The sequence below is a fragment of the Episyrphus balteatus genome, chromosome 1 (genome assembly GCF_945859705.1).
Source record: "Episyrphus balteatus chromosome 1, idEpiBalt1.1, whole genome shotgun sequence".
Lineage (NCBI taxonomy): Eukaryota > Metazoa > Arthropoda > Insecta > Diptera > Syrphidae > Episyrphus > Episyrphus balteatus.
Genome location: NC_079134.1, coordinates 115,695,108 through 115,718,724, shown reverse-complemented (window position 1 = coordinate 115,718,724; position 23,617 = coordinate 115,695,108). Strand labels below are relative to the sequence as shown.

Here is a 23,617-nt window from a genome sequence, read left to right as displayed (position 1 = left end):
ACAAGTTCTAAGTTTTGTTTTTTAATAATTTTTATCAATTAAATTCTGGTTGTTTACTGGGAAATTTTTCTTTTTGTTACCATTTTCTAATGTTTGAAAACTTGCCAAGTAAACAATCCCAATTGATAAAAATTTTTGAAAATTTTTCATTTCAGTCTGCAAAAATCTATTGGATCAAGAAACAAGCCCCAGGACAATAAAAATTAAGTGTAGAGCTGGCTGGTTTCGTTTCGTTGTGTTATCTTAAATCTTAATTTCAAACAAATTTTTCCCAAATGAATGCGTTGTATATTGTTTTGCGATTTTCTCTCTTCGATTCTAGTTGATAATTAAAATTCATGCCTGGTTCTGCGATTTTCCCTCGATGAAAAAATTTTTTTTTGTTCAATGTTGCAATATTCTCTCTCCGATTCTTCCCGACAACAAAAAGTTGCTAAACTTTTTCGTACAACACAATTTTTTTTAAGTAGCAAAGGGATTATTAAAAAAAACACAGTATAGAACGACATCCTTTAAATCTTTCATTTAATTTATTAGCAGGTTAATTTTTTAGCATGATATTCACCAAAATTTTTAAGGAAGTTGTAACTTATTCATCTTAAAAATATCTCGATATCTAAGCGAGATATAAATTTTGTTTATATTTTATGTTCGGCCCATCAAAATCTATGGAAGTTATCAAAAAGCGGCTTTTAAGAAACCGTTTTGCCTTCCAAATAAATAATCAATTTGATAATATTGGGGCCTTTCTTCTTAATTTGATAGTTTGTATGTATATTTAAATATTTTTTTGTATAAAAATATTACATTTTATAAAGTAAAGATTTATTGTCTCAAACAATTCTTATATCTTTTTGTTTTAATAAATTAAAATAGTAGTCTGTATATATTTCTTATATAGTGTATAAATTTTTTTCTTCACAACAGTTGAACATTCTATTTTGTTCTATATAATACTTATAATATATTTTTATTGTCTTAGTATTTTTGCCACTTTCGTCGGCTTTTAGTATTGTCTGATATTTAATGTTTTTTATTCTAATAAGCCTAAGTTTAAGTACTCACAAAACAATGAACACTTAAAATAATTAATTTTCTACTTGTCTTGGTTTTCAAAGCTAATATTTGATTAAATTATTTTTATGTATGTTTCAAGATTATTGTTCCGTGTCAAAAATTTTAATTATTTCACATTTTTTGTAAATATATGTAAATATTTGTTTCACCTTTTTTATGCAAACATTAATATTATTTTTTTTTTTATAATAGTTGTATAGTTCATAATTAATCATTAAAGGATATGGTTTTATTTATCAACAAAAAATATTTTTTCCCCATCATAAATATTTTAATATCTCTCCGTTATATATACCATTTGGTTAAATCTGTACGTTTTTTCATCAAATAAATTCGAAAAATTGACATTGATTGTTTTGTTAATAGCTTTAAGTTATAGTTATTTTAAGTGTAATATAAACCGATATCTTAGGGAGAGGTTTTCCATATAAAACTTATACTATTATCTTTTGTTTTTTCTTATGGTTTTTCATAACTGTTATAATAATCTATATCTGTTGGGCTTCTATTACCGTAACCAGAAACATTATTTGAGCTTCTATTAATTCCTCTAGCCTCAGCTGGTTTATTTGGTTTGGAATATTTTTGCATTTCTTCTAATATCCAAGGGATATATTTAATCACGTTAGAATAAACACCAGGCAGTTTGGGATGAGCACACATTATTCCCCATGAAACTATTCCACCCACAAACCATTTGCCTTTCTCACCTGGATAAGGACAAAGAAGTGGTCCACCAGAATCACCCTGAAAATACAAATTTGTTATTTAATGTTGAAGAAAAAAGTTCTTGTAATTACTTGGCATGCATCTTTGCCACCCTCCTCAAATCCAGCGCATATCATTCCATCGGATACTGTGAGATTGTCTAACCACTCGTCACATTGCTGTCTGCGGATCACTTGGACCTGAACTTCATTGACAATTGGTTCATACGTAGCCTTAGCTATAATTATATATGAATTGCATTAAACTTTTGATTTCTTACAACAATTGCTTATAAAAAGGATTTTAAATAAAAAGATAAACAATTCCCATGTACTATCGGTTCATCCAGTATTTTCGATTGTTAATCGAAAGAATTCTTCGGTTCTGCATCCAATGGAAAAAACTAACCAATATAGATATAAGAAAATAAAACTTCATAAAACTTTCGCAAATTACGCTTTTCGCAACTCCACACTCAGTTTGAGACTGCCGAATATATAATATTTGGTTATTTTTGGTACCGAGTCTGTTTCCAACTACAAAAATTGTGAAAAGAGAGCGCTTACGAGTGGCGCTTCAGTGAAATTTGATTCTTTTCAACAGTTGGATGGAAATATGACGGAGTATTTTATTTTTCGTATGAGTTCGGTTGACGATAAAAAAGGCTTCGGTGCTTTTAATGTCGATTTTTTTTAATTATTGTTAATCTATATTTGCAGGTTAAGAACCTCAATTAAATTTTTAAAAAATTTTAGTTTTTCAAATAGAGTTACAGCCCCCGCACACTACAGACTTTCTATCGACCAATAGTTTGGTCGGGTTGGGCTCCTAGTGTGCGCACAGGCAGGTGACTAAGGCCTCATTTATAGCTATCAGTAAAATCCATCAGTAAAAATTGAAACATCAGGAATCTGAAATCTTTTACTGATGAGCGTTTATAGCTATCAGCCTCAAGCAATTTTTTTACTGTTGATTTCATCAGTAATTTTTTTAATGATGGCACCGTAACAGTAAAAAATGGAACGCCATCAGTTAAAAGAAATGGATTTTTTTTGGCATTTGGCAGTCAGCTGTTCAGTAAAATGAATGCATTGATTCTTTTTGAAAAAATTAGTGGAAATATGTTATCAATTTAGTTCATCAAATTTTTCAACAAAATATAAGATTAAAGTATTCAAAATAGCAAAACAAAATTTTTACTGATGGATTTTACTGATAGCTATAACTGAGCCCTAAGGGCCATTTGCTGAATCGATACTTAAATAATTTATGTTGAGCATAAACTCTTATTCCCTTCTTTGCGTAAACTGTCACATAAGGATTTATGTAGAACTTAAATGCTTAAGTTTCGATTCAGCAAACGGGTCTAAATAGTCGGCTAGGTAAGAAATATTTTAGTTTGAAGGCAATCGTGTAGCAAAACAAACTATTTTGAATTAAATTAATTTTCACTTAATAAAAATGTGATACCTAAACGAATTGTGGATTAAATAAAAATAGTTTAAAAAATATTTTTGTGTAATTGAACGTGTTTTTTTTACAAAAATTATGGAAAACAAAAATGTAAATTGTGACATAAAGCTATGCGCGCGTTTGTTCATCATGGCTACTCCTCATGTTTTCAGAAACAGGACGAAGCAGTTCGTTCGATTTTGAGATAAGCCTATGCGAGCTCATGACTATTATAGTTGGGCCTTTACCCGCCTCTGTTTTTCCTTCCCATTTTAATGTTCAGAACTATAAAACCAGTGTGCATCGGTATCTCCTTTTTACTTGCGATATAGGTACTATATATCAAGTTATGCATTCGTACAAAAAAAAAAGTTGAGATAACATTTTTCCATGACATTACGATGGTAGACAATGCCAAAAAAGTGGGTCCCGGAAGTCCGTCTGTCTGTCTGTCTGTCAGTCTGTCAGTCTGTCAGTCTGTCAGTCTGTCAGTCTGTCAGTCTGTCAGTCTGTCAGTCTGTCAGTCTGTCAGTCTGTCAGTCTGTCAGTCTGTCTGTCTGTCTGTCTGTCTGTCTGTATAAGGAGCTACAGCCTAAACGGATGGACCGATTAATGTCAAACTTGGTATGTAGCGTTATTTGGCGACTCTCCAGAGGGGTTTTTGGAATTAATTTTTTTGGACCAAAAATAACGGTACTTGTCATATACCGATTTTAGTAAAATTGAAATATCTGGAAAACGGCTCTAACGATTTTGTTTAAAAAATTTAAATGTTAGTTTTAAGCTAAGGTCTATCTTTCAATGAAAAAAATTTTTTTTGAAAATCATTATTAACGGTACCTGCCATAGAACCGTTTTTTTCAAATCCGATTATCTCCGAAACTGCTTATTCGATTTATTCGACGAAACTTTTTGTGAAGAAGCATTTATATAATTTGAATATAAGCCAAAAATAAAATTTTGAAAAAAATAATTTTTGGATTTTTAAAAAAATTTCGAAAATTTTTTTTTTGAAAAATCAAATTTTTTTTTGTTTTTAGATGTTGATTAGTGATTTCTACCAAATGGCATACCAATTTTATTTTAAAACTTTTTTTCCAAAAAAATATTTATAAAAAATTAGTTTTTTAAAAAACGGCTCTAACGATTTTGAAAATTTTTTTTCTAAAAATGCATGTTAATATATTAATCAAAACTGCATACTTGTTTTGGAGGGCAATTTAATTTCAGATTTTATTTTATTTTTTTAAAAAACGAATTTTGTTTTTTTTTTCCAAATTTCTATATAAAAGTCTTAAAAATTTAAGCAACTTTAACTCTAAGAGCAAGTTCGTGCGACCCAGTCGTGCATTTTATTTTTCTTGGATTAAGTCCTTAGGATCAATTTATTCATTTTGGTGGAACTTCATCTTTATATTATTGGAGCAAGCCATTTAATTGATTTTAAACTCCACTTTGTTGTTATTTTATTCAAGCGTGGCAGCTGATGAAGATACTGTGTGCTGTAACAGCCGTCCCGGTTAAATAAAATAACAACTAAGTGGAATTTAAAATCAATTAAATGATTTGCTCCAACTTTAGGATCTAGTTAATTTTTCCAGATTAAATGGCTCTAAGGACTTAGTTAGCAGAAATTTCTAAGAACATCAAATTTCTGATCAACAGCCTATGGATATCAAAAAAGACTTTTTTGATTATGTTTTTGCATCTTTACTTGTTCGAAATAATAATTTCCAGGTTTCAAAAAAAATTGAAACTTAACCCCTCAAATTTCATTTTGCTTATTTTGACCTTTTCCCTTAGTACCTACATAGTCAGCGCCAAGGATATAATAGTTCTTTTAAGATATTAAAATTTTTTTTTAAGAAAGTATAATTAGTTTTAGAAAACTTTTATTACTCACGGTTTTTATCTTCTCGTTTTCCCCATCCTATGACGGTACAAAACTCTCCAGGTTTTATTTGCTTGAGTTCAGGAGGAGGGAGACAGACTGGCAATAAATGTTCGTGAAACGATACCCTTGAAGAAAGCTATTAAATAAAGAAATTAAAAAAAGTAGGAACACACAAGTAAGGTTAAAATCATATTAAGGACAAACAAGCGCTTTTCTGCTTTCTACATGAAACTTTCATTATTAGACAAAATTTACTGGCTATTATTTAATATTGCAATGATTCATCTGTCTTCCTTGTTCTAGCAGGGAAAAACGAACTATCAAATCGATATAAAAAAATTCAAAATTAAACTAAAACAATAAAATACATTAAATAAATCAATGTCAACTCAAATAAAAAATAAATCGACTAAGAAAAAAGTAAAATACATCAATTAAATCAATATAAATTAAAATAAAAAAAAATCGGCCAGGAAAAAAATTAAATATGGGTGCTAAAAAATGTGAAGAACTCTCCAAAATATTTCGTCGGTCTCCACCAGGATAACGAAATGCTTGCGAAATCTTGTAGAATATCACAAATTGCACAACCAAAAAAAAAAGGATGGAATTAGTGATTTGTGATTGGATTAAAATAATACAATTTTAGAAAATACGAAAAGCATACCTACTAAGTCTTATGGTAAAATATTTTCTTGACCTAACACAAACAATTGGCTTTAGGTAGAAAAAAAATGCATCAAACTTATTTTTTCGTTTGGTTGTAGAACACATACCAGTAGTAAGAAAACAATGGGCACGTTCAAAGACCTATCGGATAGGCTATCTGGGATACCCGTATCTGGAATATCTTTTTGGACGAAAAGCTATCCAGATAGCTTGCCAAAGCAGCAACAAAAAAATATGAAAAAAGAAAATTGATTCTTTTGAGCAAATTCCTTTTTTTTATTGTTACATAGTACTTGCACAATCGATTTAACTATATTTCTTGCAAATTTATTTTATTTTCAAGCTTAATAGTCGCGCAAAAAGTAATCAAAATTAAAAAAGGCCAAGTGTTTATCAGCTGATCAATCGGATACGTGAGGTATACCAGAAATTCTCGGATACCTTCAGATTATTTTTTGACAGAAAATGGTTCGTTTCTTTGCTAATTTTTAACATTGTTTACAACAACAAAAAGCTATCCGATAGCTTTATGTTAACTGTTTGAACGTGCCCAATTTTACAACATAACTTTTCTATTTTACTGATATGTAAGTACATATGTATGTACATTTGTACATACCTCAGTGCTAGAAAAAATTTTAACGAGACAATAATTTCCTCTGTTATTTTAAGTAAGTTAAATCCATAAAATGAACTGGCCTGAGTTTGTTTAACATTTTATATTAATTTATTAAATTCGTTACTTTTTGATTCAATAATTAATAAAAATATACTAAATTTTCAATTTCACCGCTTAAACAAATAAAAATAAAAATACCCGAGGAAGCTGGAAAGAAACCTGGTATAATGAAGGGATTTAAGAGGTAGGGAAACAGCGTGATAGCAAGCATTTCCAGGTACTTTGGCACTTGCCCACGAGTACACCTGCCGATAAAATTTATCATAGCTTCACTAAACTTGTAGGTCTAATATGCGGTTAAGAAATATTACTCTAACAAATTGTCATTGTCATAAAAACTCACTTGAAACAAAGCGATGTCATTATCATGAGCAATCTGTGTATTATACAGGGGATGTGGAATCACAGTTTTAACTTTAACATTCAGTCCAGAGTAGGTAAAAGAATTTCTTCGGGTAACTCCAAGCTGTATCGTCCAATCATCTAAATGTATAAGAGTGTGACTGAAAGAAAAAAAAATGTATTTGTTAGCAAGGACTATGACAATAAGTTTTATAATAATTAAATCCATGATTACAATGTGTACACTAGAATTCGGTTATAAAGACCACACACGGGAGACAAATTTTCCTTGTAAGCGGATGTCGCTATATTCGAACGAAAAAACTATTCTATCTATCATGAGTTTCACCCGAGGGGAATTTACATTTTCCGCAAACTAGTTTGTTGTTGTTATTCTCTCGTAAGTGCTCTCTCTTCTTCGAAAAATAGCACAATTTTTCAGATTGGGACTAAACTCTAAAATAACATACAAACATTTCGTATCTCGATTAACGTTGGTGACGATAGCGCGGTATCACGTCAATCTGAAAACATCCATGGCAATGAAATGAAATCTTTCAGACGGTGCACTTACACTGATCAACAAGGTTTTTGCCACAAGAACCAAAATATACTTTTCCATAGGTTTTTGATGTGCTGAACTCGAATCTGAAGTCAGAAAATTTTTATTGGCCTCAGTTTTTGAAATATTACCGTTAGAAAATGCCAAATAACGTAATTTTGGCTGCCCGAAAACAGCCAAAATGACGTTCTTCAAATGTGTGAAGAAGACCCATGTTTGTTGTTGTGACCCGATTTTCGGATTGGTATTGGAAAAGGTTCTCGCAATATATATTCAAAAATTGGAAATGAATAGTAGAAAAGACGGAACGAAGTTCGCCGGGTCAGCTAGTTTTAAATAAAGGAGTAGGTATAGTAAACAAAAAAGCTATATTTTAAAAAATTTCTTTGGGTTGCTGCGCGAGGCCCCTGCAAGAGCGAGGCCCCGGGCGATTGCCCTGTTCGCCACCCCCTAAAGCCGTCACTGGTGCAGGCTTTTTGTTGCAACAACAACCTCTCCCAAAATGGTTGTAAGGAAACAACTGAATATTAAAATAATTTGAAACTTTCAATAAAAAGTTAAACTCACTTTCCAATGCAATGGGAAGCAGTCAATACCCATTCATCAGCAATTAGAACTCCAGCACAGTAGAATATTTTTTCGGGGCCACCTAAAATTGCGGCCAAAAATGGCCAGGCACCAGGGCTTGCCGCTGCTCCTCCAATAATACGTCTAGCAGGCTTTTTATCACGTCTAACTTTGCCGCATTCTAAAAGATTTCAAAAAGATTATAATTATGCTGCTTTAAGTTTAGAAAACAATGTATACCAAAATTTGCGCAGGTCAATTCAGCAATTGGAAAATCTTCTTCTGGGGTACAACTTGAAAACTCTTGCATTAGATTTGCTCTTTTTTTGGAGTACATTTTCCAGATGTCTGTGGACACATTCACTGACGTCAGCAAAGGACGATGTGTCTTTTGAGTGACTACACTGGTTGCATTAACTGAGTTGTAACCAAGCATTGAGCAGACAGCTGTAGGTGAAACGGATCGGTCCCAGTTTTTAACGCAAGCAGGAGTCCATTTGTGAGAACTAAAACGAAAAACTTCAAGCACACCTTTGCCCAAATCACCATTGCGCTCACTAAGACGAACTGAAATTTTGTAAAAAAAAAAAAAAACAAGGAGCATTACTTAACAACTCTAATTAATTAACACCCATTATTACTGCAATTGCGCTCATCCTGTCCATAAGGGCAGTCTATGATTCCATCACAAATTTTTTTCGAGCTCATGCATTTATCTTCGCCACAATAAATCGACCCAGAATCACATCGATCACATTTTGACTCATCTGTTTGATCCATGCAGTCTAAATGTCCATCGCACACGTATTCGTTTGGAATGCATCTAGTCTGATCGCATAAAAAGCCACTGCAAACTATTCACACACAGTCAAGTATACAAATTCATTAAGAGCATAGTAACCCTTACCTGGATTTCTGGCTGCTATCATAACATCACGAACTTGATGTAAACCTACGCACTCGTCGGAGTTATCAAAATCTTTGAATAAATTGCAATTTAAATATTCTGGAAGGTTTAGGCCAAAAACATCGAAGAAAAATCCACAACGCCTCATAGTTTCGGTGCAAAGGGTTCTGCAAGGAGGTACCGTCGATCCAGTTGAGCCACATTTCGGAACAAAAAGCGTACACAAAAACAAGGAAACTAATTCATAGCATCGTACATCGACGAGTGCATCATAAGCATCCAAGTCCTTTTTGAGGAATTTAAATTCAAAAATTAGATTAGAGCACAATTATATTTTATCAAACCTCACCACTTGAGTTTCCAACTGTCCGAAATGTCCAATATAATTAGGAAAGACTGTGTAGTTGTATGGAATCAATGGGCCTTTACAAAATTTGACTATGATCGGTAAGCAAGTTCCAGGAGCTGGATTTTTTCCTATTGATGGTTGTTAATTTTTTATGTACAAATGAAAAAGAATATATATTACATACCAAATTGTGAAACTTCTTCAACTCGTATTGTGTTAATTATTGTTTTATTAACAAACTTGATTGTAGGATAAGCACTAAAATAAGCTGCAAGTCCACCTGAAATTAAATATAATTATTGAGGTATTAGAATGAATGGAAAAAGGTTTAATAAAATTTAATAGGTCATTTCAAAAACCACTTAGGTCACACAGTGAAAAACCTGCAGGAGTCAATTAAAACTGTTTAATTTAAAAATAAAATGGATATTAAATAATTGTTTTTGATCTAAATTAAGTATTGGAGTCCTACGCCCATACTATGTATATTCGAAAAAAAATTGAAATCACATTTTATTTGTGAATGGTTTTTTCTTCTGCAAAATTTTAAATGTGTGACTTAGGTTGTTTTTGAATGGTATTAACCTTATTTTACGTCGTATTTTATTAAAATTCGTTATCTAAGTTATTTTAAGTGTGAGTGAAAGCTTATTTTGGAAAGGTATTTTCATTGTTTGTATGAGTTGTACAAGTCTTCCAGAAGACTTTAAATTTAGTTAATAACGTTTTACTTGTTTACTTTTATCCGCAAAATGCACTCGAATTCTCAAAATTTGAGTACCTACCTATATATTTTGTGGCACGTAAAATTCCTTGTCATAATTATATAAATTATAAACTATAGATTTGTTGCACTCTAACTACGAAAACTCTTAGAACAGCCTGCAATAATAGCACATATCATACAAACAATTTGAAAACCTTTCCTTTTTAACAAATCGTTATTCTTATTACCAACTTATTCTGTGAGGGTTTTTCAGTTATTCGCATTAAATCTACGATATAAATGGAATTTGTTAGTGAACATTTAGCCTAATAGCATTAATTATTTTCCATTTTATGAAACATGCATGATTGTTAGGACGATATTCTTCAAGCCTTCATAACTTAAAAGCGAGTAAATAAGTTAAGTTTTCGAAGTTTTTCGGAGTCAGCGTTCATAATTTAAAAGTGGTGAATACAGCAAAGAATTTGTTTTAGTAGTGTGGTGGGCATTTTTGTATGAACACTAATAAATTATGAGCGCTTAAAGAATAACGGGCTTTTGCATTGCATCACATATCAGTGGCGTACGTTGAGTCGTCGGGGCCCCGGGGCAAGACTAAATTTTGGGGCCCCTTTCATATTTGGGGGCCCGTTTGATACAAAAGAAGTACGTATACGCCATACATTTTTTTTTGTATGGCTTATACATTTTTAGGTTTATTTTAATGTTTTAATATGTTCGTAATGCACTTTGCTTAAAATGATATATTTAGAGACCCCTATACAATTTTTTTTTAGCTTAGAATTGATAGTTCTTGGGGCCTCTGTTCTGAAGTAATATGTACATTAGGGCGTTCGTTATTTAGGTTTTTTTTCGGGAATCAAGTTCCTAAGTGGAAAAACTGTTTCTAAATAATAAAAAAAAATCCTCTAATTTTTTCAGATTTTTATTTTGACACTAGATGGCGCCCCAAGAGGGTTAAAGTTTTTTAACATTTGAAATAGGTATGGTATAGGTATTTTTTTAGATATAGACTTCAATCAAAATTTTTTGATGAGGTCCTTGTCTACGTTAAACAAAAAGGTATAGATCATTTTTCTAGGACCAGGGGTTTAGTCAGGGCATGCATGGCTTTGTTGGATTTTATATTTTATTTTTCATGCTACTCATTTGCTTGTTTAAATAAAACATAAAACATACAAAAAAGCCATGCATGCCCTGACTAAACCTCTGGTCCTAGAAAAATGATCTATACCTTTTTGAAAACGTTGTTTAACGTAGACAAGGACCTCATCAAAAAATTTTGATTGAAGTCTATATCTAAAAAAATACCTATACCATACCTATTTCAAATGTTAAAAAACTTTAACCCTCTTGGGGCGCCATCTAGTGTCAAAATAAAAATCTGAAAAAATTAGAGGATTTTTTTTATTATTTAGAAACAGTTTTTCCACTTAGGAACTTGATTCAAAAATAACGAACGCTCTAATGTACATGTACATATTTGATTTTCCATCATCAAACATATTTTTTTTTTATTGTTGGGCCCCTGAAAAATTCATTTTGGGGCCCTCAAAATTAAATATTTAGCGGCCCCTAAAATAAAAATTTTTGAAGCTTAGAATTGATAGTTCTTGGGGCCTCTGTTCTGAAGTAATAAATACATATTTGAGTTTCCATCATCAGACATATTTTTTTTTATTTTGGGGCCCCTGAAAAACTAAAATTAAATATTAAGAGACCCCTAAAATAAAATTTTTTTAGCTTAGAATTGATAGTTCTTGGGGTTTCTGTTCTAAAGTAATGTGTACACATTTGATTTTCCATCATCAAACATAGTTTATTTCTTTTGGGGCCCCTGAAAAATAATTTTTGGGGCCTCAAAATTATCAAAATTAAGTGCTTAGAGGCCCCTAAAATATAATATAATTTTTTTGGAGCCAAGAATTAATAGGTATTGAAGCCTCTAATCTGATGTAATATTCGGTGGCATTTCGTTTGTGCATTTAGTTTTGTGCCCTGATGTATTTATGTTGGGGCAAAAAAAAAACAATTTTTTTTAACTTAATTTTTGTTTTAAGTACTGAAGTAAAGGCATTTGGGGTCCCTGCAGGGCCCTGGCTTGAAGTTGTTTTTTGTTTTTTTTGGGGCCCCTAATGTATTATTTGTGGTTGCAAAGATTTTTCAAGTAATATTTTTTGGGGCCCTAAGATAAAATTATAATTTTTCTTTTAAAAAAGCAGTTTATTTCCTTTTGGAGCCCTTGGGGTAAACTTTTTATCAAATCAATATAGGTATATTATGTGGCTACATTATACATTACACTGATTGACATAATTTGTCTCCCTTGTATCCGAAGTGATTCAAACTCATTTTAATTTACTTCGTAACTCAATTTATGCTAACAGTTTCCTTCTCTGCATTGTTTTCAGTGGGGGCCCTGAGGTCGGTCGGGGCCCCGGGGCGTCGCCCCGCTTGCCCCAAGGGAGTGTACGCCCCTGATCACATTTGAAACCGAAAACTTGTATTAGACATGGGAAAGTAAGAGTCTCCAAAAATATCTTAATAACATGAAGTACAGTCTATTAGACAATATAAGATAAGTTTTTTTTTAGCAAAGCTATCCGCAGTAGGATTTCCCAAATATCAACACAACAAAAAGGAAAACGTAAACTTATGCACTTCATCAAAATTCTATCAGCAGCTTAGTTAGCTTTTATGCTTATCGGTATTTGTTTGTTGTTTTTATAAGCATATAAACGCCAACTACGGATACGGCCAGCAATGCCAAAAATACAGCTACAGCTATGGCTTTTAATTTTATTAAGAAAGTTAGATATGGTATAGTTAAGTTTTTACTTACCTGCTATGGCTAGAAGTGCAAAAGCATTGATTAATATTTGAAAGAGTCTAAATCGTAATCGACCATTTGTTACATAAGGATTTGAACTTTTTCGGCGATTTATTATCTGAAAAATACAATTAATATTTTGTTATGTTTCAACGGGAAGTAGAATTCAAATACATAAGTGATAAACACATAATACTTACTCTATGCTGAAGTGACATATTTGATGTGCCATTTTGAAAACGAACTATAGTCTGCAAACTGGCTGGTGTTGAGATGCTTTTGGTAATAGGTGACGTAGGAACTGTTTGCTCAAGTTCTTGTGTTGTATCATTTTTGAACAATTGTTTTGTTGAAACTTAAAATAAGAAAAGAGAGAATGCAATTTATAGAATCTTGATTTGTTTTCGTGGATATGTAAATATAGTGCTCGATAAAAAAAGTTACGTTATTTCAAACAATCACTAATCGAAACGCCAGCTTGACATTGAAAGTTAAAACTCCCATTTTGGTTTCAACTTCGGTTCAACAATTCGTTCGGTTTCACAGTTCCGTATAATCTTAACTGAATTTAAACCTCAGTTCAACGTTTTTGCACACTTTCCCACAATCCAAAAACCAACCCTAAAGGAGATGGCACATTTTTCTATGGAGCTTGGGCCCAGTGTGTTCACTAACGAAATTGGTGTCAAATGAAATGTGACGATAAGCACATTACATGGGTAAAATATTTTCAAATTCGTTAGTGGGGTTTTGGAGATATTTGAGTTCGAAGTTTCGGATTTCACAATCAAGATTTCAGCTATTTTTTCGAACAATTAATCGTAGAATGCGTAATAAAGGGTGTACAGAAATAATATTGGTATCAAATGAAAGGTATTACTCTTGTCTATGAATCTGTATCAAAAATCTTTTTCTTTGTTTAAAAAATAATGCATATTAGCTGGTTACTTCTTGGGATAAACCCCTCTTCAATACTGCAATCAAACATAGCTGAGGTCATAACTTTTTTCGGATTTTTCCCCATTGACTGAACTATAGTTTCTATTTTTATTATTTAATAGGCATATTTCAGCGCATTTTTGTGTTTTTTTCTTTTTAATAAGGTTTTTGTATGATTTATAGAACTGTTTTATATATAGAATTAAAGGTAACACATTAAGCTATTTAAAAATTGCAAAAAAAGTACATGTCACGATTGAATATTTTGATATTTCGATGTGCCAAAGGCCTCGCTTAAAAAAATCACCTTTTAAGAAGTAAATACTTAATATTTATTATTTTTTTTAACATAGAAAAAAAGATTTTTAATACAGATTTATAGACAAGAGTAATGCCTTTCATTTGATACCAATATTATTAGTGTACATCCATCATTACGCATTCTACGATTAATTGTTCGAAAAAATAGCTGAAATCTTGTATGTGAAATCAGCATAATCATCATAACATCTTCCAGTTTTCCTTACTTAAAAAAAAAAAACATACATAAATACTAAACCAAATATCCCAACTTCAAATTAAAATAATATGGCAAGAAATTGCTGGTAAATTCGTCTTTGGCAAATAAGTGTTCCGTCGAGGTGACGGACATTTAATAAATGCCGTGCTGGAGAAGCTAATTTTTAAAGAACTTAATCCACGCCCACTATAAAATTGTAAGAAATTCGACGAATATTAAGAAAAACCTTTAATCCACAAAATTTTGTATTCATTATTTTTACTTGCGATATAGGTACTATATATCAAGTTATGCATTCGTACAAAAAAAAAAAGTTGAGATAGCATTTTTCCATGACATTACGATGGTAGAGAATGCCAAAAAAGTGGGTCCCGGAAGTCCGTCTGCCTGTCCGTCTGTCAGTCTGTCTGTCTGTAAACGAAGCTACAGCCTAAACGGATGGACCGATTGGTGTCAAACTTGGTATGTAGCATTATTTGGTGACTCTACAGAGGGGTTTTTGGAATTAATTTTTTTGGACCAAAAATAACGGTACTTGTCATATACCGATTTTAGTAAAATTGAAATTGCTCAAAAACGGCTCCAACGATTTTGTTTAAAAAATTCAAATGTAAGTTTTAAGACAAGGTCTATCTTCAAATAATAAAAGAATTTTTTGAAAATCATTATTAACGGTACCTGCCATAGAACCGTTTTTTTTTCAAATCCGATTATCTCCGAAATTCGATTTCAACGAAACTTTTTGTAAGGAAGCATTTATATGATGTTAGTATAAGCCAAAAATAAAATTTCCGAAAAAATAATTTTTAGATTTAAAAAAAAAATTTGAAAATTTTTTTTTTGAAAAATCAAATTTTCGAAAACGGGTTATTGAATTTTTTTGAAATTTTGTTTTAAGATGTTGATTAGTGATTTCTACAAAATGGCATACCAATTTTATTTTAAAACTTTTTTTCAAAAAAATTATTTATAAAAAATTAGTTTTTTAAAAAACGGCTCTAACGATTTTGAAAATTTTTTTTCTAAAAATGCATGTTAATATATCAATCAAAACTGCATACTTGTTTTGGAGGGCAATTTGATTTCAGATTTTATTTTATTTTTTTAAAAAACGAATTTTATTTTTTTTTTATTTATTTTTTTTTTTTTGTACCTATATTTTTTCCAAGTTTCTATATAAAAAGTCTTAAAAATTTAAGCAACTTTTACTCTAAGAGCAAGTTCGTGCGACCCAGTCGTGCATTTTATTTTTCAAAGCAATACCATTTTTTTTATCCAAAACATTTTTATTTGCAATACAACTTTTATAAGCTTTTTGAAGAAACTGTTCAGTCTTCCGATTAAATCCTCGCACTATGCCCTATATCTTGAAACAGGTCTTCCTAAAATATACACCTACACACTCAAGCTGCATGCAGATTACATATTAAAGATTCTATTTCAACCGGACAATCGACTGACAAAACAAATGGCACTGTACGAATTAAGAAATTCGGATTGGTGGTTGGCGAAGTGGAATGAGCTGGGAAATGCTTGTGGTGAAGCAATAACTCTAGATCATAGTAATTTGATGCAATCAAAGGAAAAACTTTACAAAATAATTCAAGCCCACGAAAGTTCTGTGCCAGATGCATTTATTGAAGAGGCTCAGATGTCGAAGAGTAGAGTTATTTACTCTCAATTAAAGCTGAACCTTTTGGAAGCAAATTATTTTAACGATGCACTCACTTACAAAGAAATATCTTTAATATTTAAGACGAGGTGCGAAGTCCTTGGACTTAATGGAACGCCATATAATAACAGCTTTAACCAATTTTGTTCACTGTGCAATCTTAAATCGAAAGAAGACTGCTTCCACCTTATAAGTGTTTGTCCAATATTTGCACAACAACGAATTTCGTTCTTTAAGAAGAGAACTTTGAACTTTCACACTTCAGGAAACAATCTCTCTGCTAAACAATTCTGAAAGACGTTTTAAAATATAGGATGCTACTTGTAACTGAATATTTATAGTCATTTTTATATACTTTTTGCTTTTTTTCTTTTTTGATAATGTAAATGTATGTTTTTTTTAAATTATCATTTAAATTTGCCAACCGAGCTGACGGCAAAGCCAAAGCTTTTAAATTCATTGTAAAATTTGTAAATAGTATTTAAAGAAACAAACCAATAAATGAATTACTTACTTACTTACAAATTTTATTTTCGATGCAAATATTTTTCAGCTGCAATAAATATTTTTTTATGCAAATAATTTTCAGTTGCAATAAAAATTTTTTTTAATACAATATTTTTTCAGTTGCAAAACAGTTTTTTTTATTGCAAATATATTTCATTTGCAAAAATATTTTTTTTAATTTCAAACAAAAATTTAATCCTTTCTTGCATTTCTTATAAAATTAGTAATAAAACTAAAACTAAAATTTTGATTTTATTAATGCTATAAAAAACATAAGTAGGTATTCTAAACAACTTTTAGCATAAGAGAAATTACGTGCATTTTATTAGAAAACCCATAAAGATCAATAAAAGTGAAATTTTTCTCTGAATTACGGTTTTCTAAAATTTTTAATTATAATTTTACCTCAAGGCTTCGTAAAAATTAGAATAATTTAAGACTTTGTATCTCCTCCCATTCCTCTACATACTGCATGAAGTGTATTTAGCAATTTTGCAGTAACGGTACCTACAGGAATTTGGCCTAAACCTAGGATTTCAATAAAGAAACTTCAAAAAACGAAGAACAGTCAAATAAGCGAAAAACAAAATGCAACAGCTAACGAAGTGCTGATAAGTGCGATATCAGCAGGATGATTCTTCCTTAATTTCAGCAAAGGAGTACTTGGTTTCTTTTTTACAGCTATATTTTTAGTGAAATGAGTCTTACTTAACACATTTTATGAAAGAGTTCTTAATCAAGATATTTCTGCATTTTTCGGAAATGAAATGATTTAAAATTCAATGGCTTTTGACAATTTTTTTTTTAACGAACTTACCTTCGCAGAGCCTCCTCATTGGTGGCAAAAGAGGAGCTTCAATGATTTTAGAATTATAGCCAGGACTGGATGTTTGACTAACGCTGTCACTAGAAAAACTCGAATCTTGTCTAAAATCAACTTTCGTCTGGCGTAAGTTCATATATCGTGATGCAGCTACTATCTTTCCAAGACTGTCATTAGAGCTCTGATTTTGGAAATTTTTTTTCTTTGAATTTGCGTTTGGAGAGCTTCCTTGTATAGAAGCATCCTTCTGATTGTATCTTGAATTTGGGTTTATTGAAGAACTTTCATTTAATAAATATGAATCTTGTGGTTGATGTAATTTGGGGTAAACAATTGGTGGCGGTCTGTGTTTTCTGATCACTTTTAAGGAACTTTCATCGGGTGAATTATTACTATTTAAGCTTTTGTTAGTAATGTCCCCATTCATGTGAAGATGTGAACGACTGGGAGGCGTAGGCGGTTTTGGACGTGCAGATGTTGTAACAGAAACAGTATTTGTAAGATTGCTGCTCTTTGTTTGAGGTACTGGCGGAAGCATTTTAGGTGTTGCTGAAAATTGCTTACGAAGTGGTACTTCGGGTCTGACTCCTCCAGGGCCTGAATTTGCTTTCAATGCATATACTGAATTTTTCTTTTGGTAGCTGGTAATAATAGCACCAAACTCATTACAGCTTTGCGTAGGAGTTTCATTTGAAGAGTCAATTTTAAAAGAATCCTTTGAAAGTGGTGAATCATTTGTCTTTTCTGTTAAGCAACTATCTAGTGATGATTGAGTATCTACTGAAGAAAATCGACTACGAAAATCCGTTGTATTTCGATCACTTCCAGTGCTAGATATATAGCCAGTGTCAGAAGTTGCTTGTGATTTATTTGATTCACCAGATGATCGATCTGCTTGTGGAATGTTGCACTTTAGTCTGCATACATTATTGGGTGCATCGCAATCAAAATAATTTATTGAAGTTGGTTCTCCACCTGATTTGATGCTGGGTGTAGTAGAACAGCTGCAAATGTTGAGTTCCAATGGTTTGATAAAACTGTCGCATATAGGCAATAGTGATTTAAATGGTGATGTTAACGATTCATCAAAAACCGAATTTTCCAAACTCATACGGTCATCATCAGAAAATTGTTCATTTGGTGAAGCAGCATTATAGATGTGGTATTGAGATGATTCAATGCCATTTTCATTGGGGGGCAGATTGTGCGTCGAATTTGACGAGGAATTTAAAGGACAAAAACTATTTGTGCGATTTGGTTGAAAGTTTTTGATTTGATTATTTTTAGCGTTTGATGTCTGGTTTTTATTTTGCGCGATTTGTTTACTGCTTGTATCTTCACGATCAGTATTCCAAGATAGTTTACCCCGAAATGTACGCTTTGGTATGGGTGGTGGATAGATGTTACATGATGTGTTGTTTTGATCAATTACCTAGGAAAAGTTGAAATAAGCTTCAATTACTGAAAAACACTGGTATTGAAAGATAAGTTTAAAATTGTAATTGTAAAAATTGAGTCGTAGCTAGCTTAGTATATAATGTAAAAACTTACCTTTACAGTGATTGGATGGTTCAATGTTGTGTGCGTTACATTTTTAAGAGTAAGATCGAGTTTATGATTTCTATCCTCCTGTGCTAAATCTCTCGAGGTTAAGGAAAACGATTTATCGTGATCGTCCGACATTTGATAACAATGTGAAGAATGTCGTCGTATAGCCACATTAATATTGAACGGTAATAATGCAATTGAGTTACACTGCTCCTGTTCTATGTCATAGAGATCCAGTAGCGAATTATTTGGCAAAGCCAAGCTTGAAGCTCTTTCAGATCTAAAAGTTAAAATTATTCTTTTGGTATAGGGATAACTTTACAAAATTTTAACTTACCTTGGGCGACTTTGAATCAACCGATGAAAAGGGTTAGGTTGAGAATCCCCGCATTCAATCAAATGGTTTGGAATCATGTTAGTTATAATAATCATTTAACCACTTAAGACTGAAAAAAAAACATACAAAATGAAATTAGGTAAACGGTATTTCGAACTTTTCGAAAAAATTTCAAAGCAAGAAAAAATCATACGGTATCAGGGAGTCTGCCTTAACAGGGAATCTGTCTTAACTAAATAAAGAAATACTGAAAATATTATGATTTTTAAGAAAACAGCTATTTCACACGCACCTATACCTACTTAATAAAAATTTAATCCATTCTATTATTTTTTTCAAACACCATTTCATCTTCACTATTTATTTTAATATTTTAGCCCAGGAATTACTCAAACGGACGTATTAATGTGGTCCTTACACGATCAATCGTCAATGAAAAAAAAAAACAAACAAACCAACATACATATGACCACACCGGAAGGGTAATTGTATGAACAAAATTCTAAACTGGAACATCAATGTTTAGGTGTTTTTTTTTTCATACAACTACCCGTACCGCTACTGCAACCCTTTCGGTGTGTTCAAGCCTTTAATGTGACAATCGTATAAGCGTATAATTACCACATTAGGTAGTTGTTTTTAGTATCTAAACAATAAACTATAATTTATGAACTATTAATTATTTAATACTATCATGAACTATCAATCTTTCGGTGACATAATATTCATATTATCTGTCTAACTGATTTTTTGGATACGCTGTTGCTTCAATTGAAAAAAAATCTGTTGAGGCATACAATTAATCTGGCGGGACAACAGAAACGAAACAACACGCGTTCCGTAGGAACAGGAACTACAAAACAGAATCTTCTTTTTTTTGTCGAGAATTTTTTAAAAACTTCGAGTTTTCTTTATCAAAACTGGGGTGCAATGGTGCAGTGGATGTAGTACTTGACTGCTAACCTGAAGGTTGTGGGTTCGAGCCCTACCTCAGGCAGCATTCTTTTCTTAATCCCCCAGCTTGGAAGCCACCCGTGGGACTATATGAGATAATAATCATCTTATTCTCAATTCACTGTACCAACAAAAATTCTTTCCTATCTTTCTATTCCTTCTAACTAGTGCCGTGCAGTTGCATTTTAAAGACCTTAGGTCTTACAGGCATGTAGTTAAATTATTATTATTATTATTATAAACTATATTCGAAGTCGAATTAAACTTCTATTTTCTTATCGGCAGCTAGGTATACGTGTTGTTTCTGTAAACATGTAAACTCGCGGAAAACAACCAGACTTGGTAGGGGCTCAAATCAACGATTTACCCATCTAGATTTAAAAATGAAAATTTTAAAAATTCCAGCCAACAAAAGCATTGTTGGGCAACATAATCTGTTAGGTAAGGAATCCTGAATTTTTGTTCGTGTATTTTTTCTGTATTCTCTATTCGCTCAATTTTTTTCTTTTGCACCTGTTTATTTGTTATCCAATTCATAACAGCTTCTATTAACTACCTTTATTTTTTTTTTTTTTATTTGTCGATAAAAAAAAAAATAGATAGGTACCTAAATTGTGCAAAGACGAGCAAGGACTTTTTCAAAATATTTCTATTTTTTTTTTTTTTTGCAGTGATAGATAATATGATTGTCTATGTATTAAACTAATTCTATACATGCAACATACCTAAGTACATCTGTACTCAAAAACCAAAACAATCTCTATTTGTGAATTGGTTAAAAATGATATATTCATGAACCTAAACAAATAAACTGACTAAAGATACAAACAAAAATTATAAGAAAAATTGTATAAAGAAACAATTTTTATTTGATTATTTAGAGCTAAGCAGAAACATTGTGGTCATTGGATTGGGTGTCGTGTAAGGATGAGTGAAATCGATGAAAAACAACATCAACACCGATCATAACAGACAAAATAAGTAAGGAATTGCTAGGACGAGAATTTTTACTTTTCTTATATGAACAGTCCACGCAGCTCCACTGAACGAAGCTATAAGCTTCTATTAACAAATACCCTACTAACATATATATGTACAAATTTACATACAGTCATACATACATAAACAAAAGTTCATTTGCCTTTAAAATGAAACGTGATTAATTTACGTGCAAACACCCATAATTAATATATATTAAACTTCTGAGATGTTTACATATGTACATACATACCTACAAATAACTATTCTAATTTAAAACTAATCAAAAACATTCAATTTTGCGTTTATTTTAATAAGGGTAGAAAAATTGTTGACTGTAATCAATTGCGAATACACTACGCATATACATTATTTTACACATACAAAAAAAAAAAACATTTATACCCTGGTGGTTCTACAAGTACCTACTCTTTTCAATATATCTCGCTCCAAATTTCCTGGTGAACTTACGCCTGTCCATCCACCTGGACAGAGGCTTTTTGCAGAAGTTTTGAATATTAAATCTTTTTTTTAATAGAAGCCACAACTGATTTAAAAAAAATATATATTTTACTTCAAAAGGATGTACAATTTTTCACTTCTTAAAATACACTTTTTTGCACCTGTAAGGCTTTTTTAAGGATATCTTAGGTTTTCACCTTTTCAAATATTGAAGCATTCAATAAAAATAAAATCGATTTTGTCATCCCTTCAGGGACATTTTTTTCTTATAAACATTTCTTTTTTTTTTCACTTCCTTTAACTTAACAGAAACAATTGTACCTATTTTATGTGTAGGTATTTAGGGATTAAAAGCTTAATTCTAAGTTATTGTCGCGATATTTTTGGATTAATGCAAGAGAAATAAAATTTATTGAATACAAAATAGTATCGTTCGTTTATTTTTTTAATTTGTAAAAAACACAGAAAAAATAATTTATTTTAAAAGCAGACAAAGTAGCACGTGGTGGCTACGTCTACGACAACCGCCTACGCACTGCAACCAAGTTAACGAAATCGAGGGTATATTTCCCTGGATAGGAAAGTTTCCAATAATTTCTTCTCAGAGATGGGAGAGAATACTCTTTTCTTTAAGGGAAAACGTCTCTACTTTTTCTAGGGTTGAAACCATTGTTGCCGTAGTGCGGAGGATGTTTCCTTTTGTTTTTTGGTTTTTGTTATTTTTTTAAAAGCATTTTTTATGGAAAAATCTTCGCACTTTTTTCGTGTAATCCCATATTCATTATACTTTGATCCACAATCCAGAACTGGTTAAAAAAAATTTATTTATTCCCATTTCAAAAAAATTTCTAATGTGAGTGCTTAAATTTTAGCTTTAAGGTGGAATTCATAGTCGACTCTGAAGTTGATAAAAACTTTTGTATGACAGCTTATTCAAAATATTTAAATTTCATTGTGAGCTTAATTGAAACTTTTTTTTCTCAAGTCCAGATTTTATTTTACTCAAGTGACCGATCAAGTGACTTCACTTGAGCGCATGCTTAAGTTGGGAATAATCTCAACTTAAGTAGGTACCCCAAATGATATAATTTCGCAAATTATCTCATTTCAAATGTCAAATTGCAGAGAAAATAAAATATACTTACTCTTATGTTAAAAGTTGCTAAGTATGCTTTTAATATAATTTCATCATTATTTTTAAAAGCAATGTAAAAAAGTAGGTATTAGAAGTTATTTTTCAAAACATCCTTTTGATAAATAAATTATGCCATTAGATTTCTTGTGTAAAAAAGAATTTAAAGAAAATTCAGTGAATGGATTCGAAAATATTGATTTTTCAAAAAAATTGATATTTTTTTAAAAATTCAAACTTTTGAAAAATGTTCTTAAATTTTAAATTAAAATTATTAAAATAAAAACAAAATTTAAAGAAAATTCAGTGAATTCTTTTTGAAAATATTGATTAAAAAATTGATATTTTTTAAAAAATTCAAATTTTTGAAAAATGTCCCTGGAAGGAGGATTTCAATAGTTTTCATTGAAAACTTTTTTTTTTACTTTGAAGACGATTTTCTCATGCATCCTAAAAGTGGATCCGAAATCAAAAGCAATCTATTGAGTATATCGAGGTTTCAGTCTCTCAGAGAAAACTTTCTTGCATATTTTAAGCCGGTGGAGTCTGTAGATATTTCAAAGTTTTTATAAAAGCCGTGTTTTGTGGTCCTCAGTAATATACAACAAACAAACAAGCGACCACTTTATATATTATTAATAATCCTTTATTGTTGAAGGGTCAAAAATGTATAAGTTTAGAATAAAATTGTCTACTAGCTGACCCGGCGGACTTTGTTGTCTCTTTTCTGCTATTTATTTCCAATTTTTGACTCTGTAGTGCGTGAACCTTTTTCAATGCCAATACGAAAATTGGGTCACAACAACAAATATGGGGTTTCACAGATTTGAAGAATACTTGTATGTATATTGTTTAACTCTTGAAAATATAATTTCCACAAATAATAAAACTTTTTATAAAACTGATGAGCTGCGGGGTCAGAATTAGTTTTGTTTATTGATTTATTAATCATTCGGAAATTAAAAAAAATTATGTAGAGTGT

The 23,617-nt window shown here is 31.2% G+C and overlaps 1 protein-coding gene across 5 annotated transcripts; it reads right to left on the bottom strand.

The window, feature by feature from the left end:
• Window positions 1–511: 511 nt before the first annotated feature.
• LOC129917171 (uncharacterized) lies at window positions 512–22,245 on the bottom strand. 5 transcript variants are annotated; one of them, XM_055997569.1, is made up of 17 exons: window positions 21,665–22,244; window positions 21,471–21,588; window positions 19,110–19,218; window positions 18,776–19,052; window positions 17,219–18,656; window positions 12,964–13,118; window positions 12,776–12,881; window positions 9,391–9,486; window positions 9,207–9,334; window positions 8,858–9,143; window positions 8,592–8,804; window positions 8,191–8,517; window positions 7,951–8,131; window positions 6,823–6,982; window positions 5,141–5,267; window positions 1,878–2,023; window positions 512–1,824 (listed from the first exon to the last, which is right to left on the bottom strand). In XM_055997569.1, exons 3-17 carry the CDS (start codon window positions 19,202–19,204, stop codon window positions 1,537–1,539), a joined length of 4,023 nt encoding a protein of 1,340 aa, XP_055853544.1. In that variant the 5' UTR covers window positions 19,205–19,218; window positions 21,471–21,588; window positions 21,665–22,244; the 3' UTR covers window positions 512–1,536. The 5 variants fall into 5 exon arrangements, with proteins under 5 accessions (XP_055853544.1, XP_055853550.1, XP_055853565.1 ...); XM_055997575.1 differs by having other exon boundaries at window positions 21,701–22,244; XM_055997590.1 differs by having other exon boundaries at window positions 9,210–9,334; window positions 21,471–22,245.
• Window positions 22,246–23,617: the final 1,372 nt, after the last annotated feature.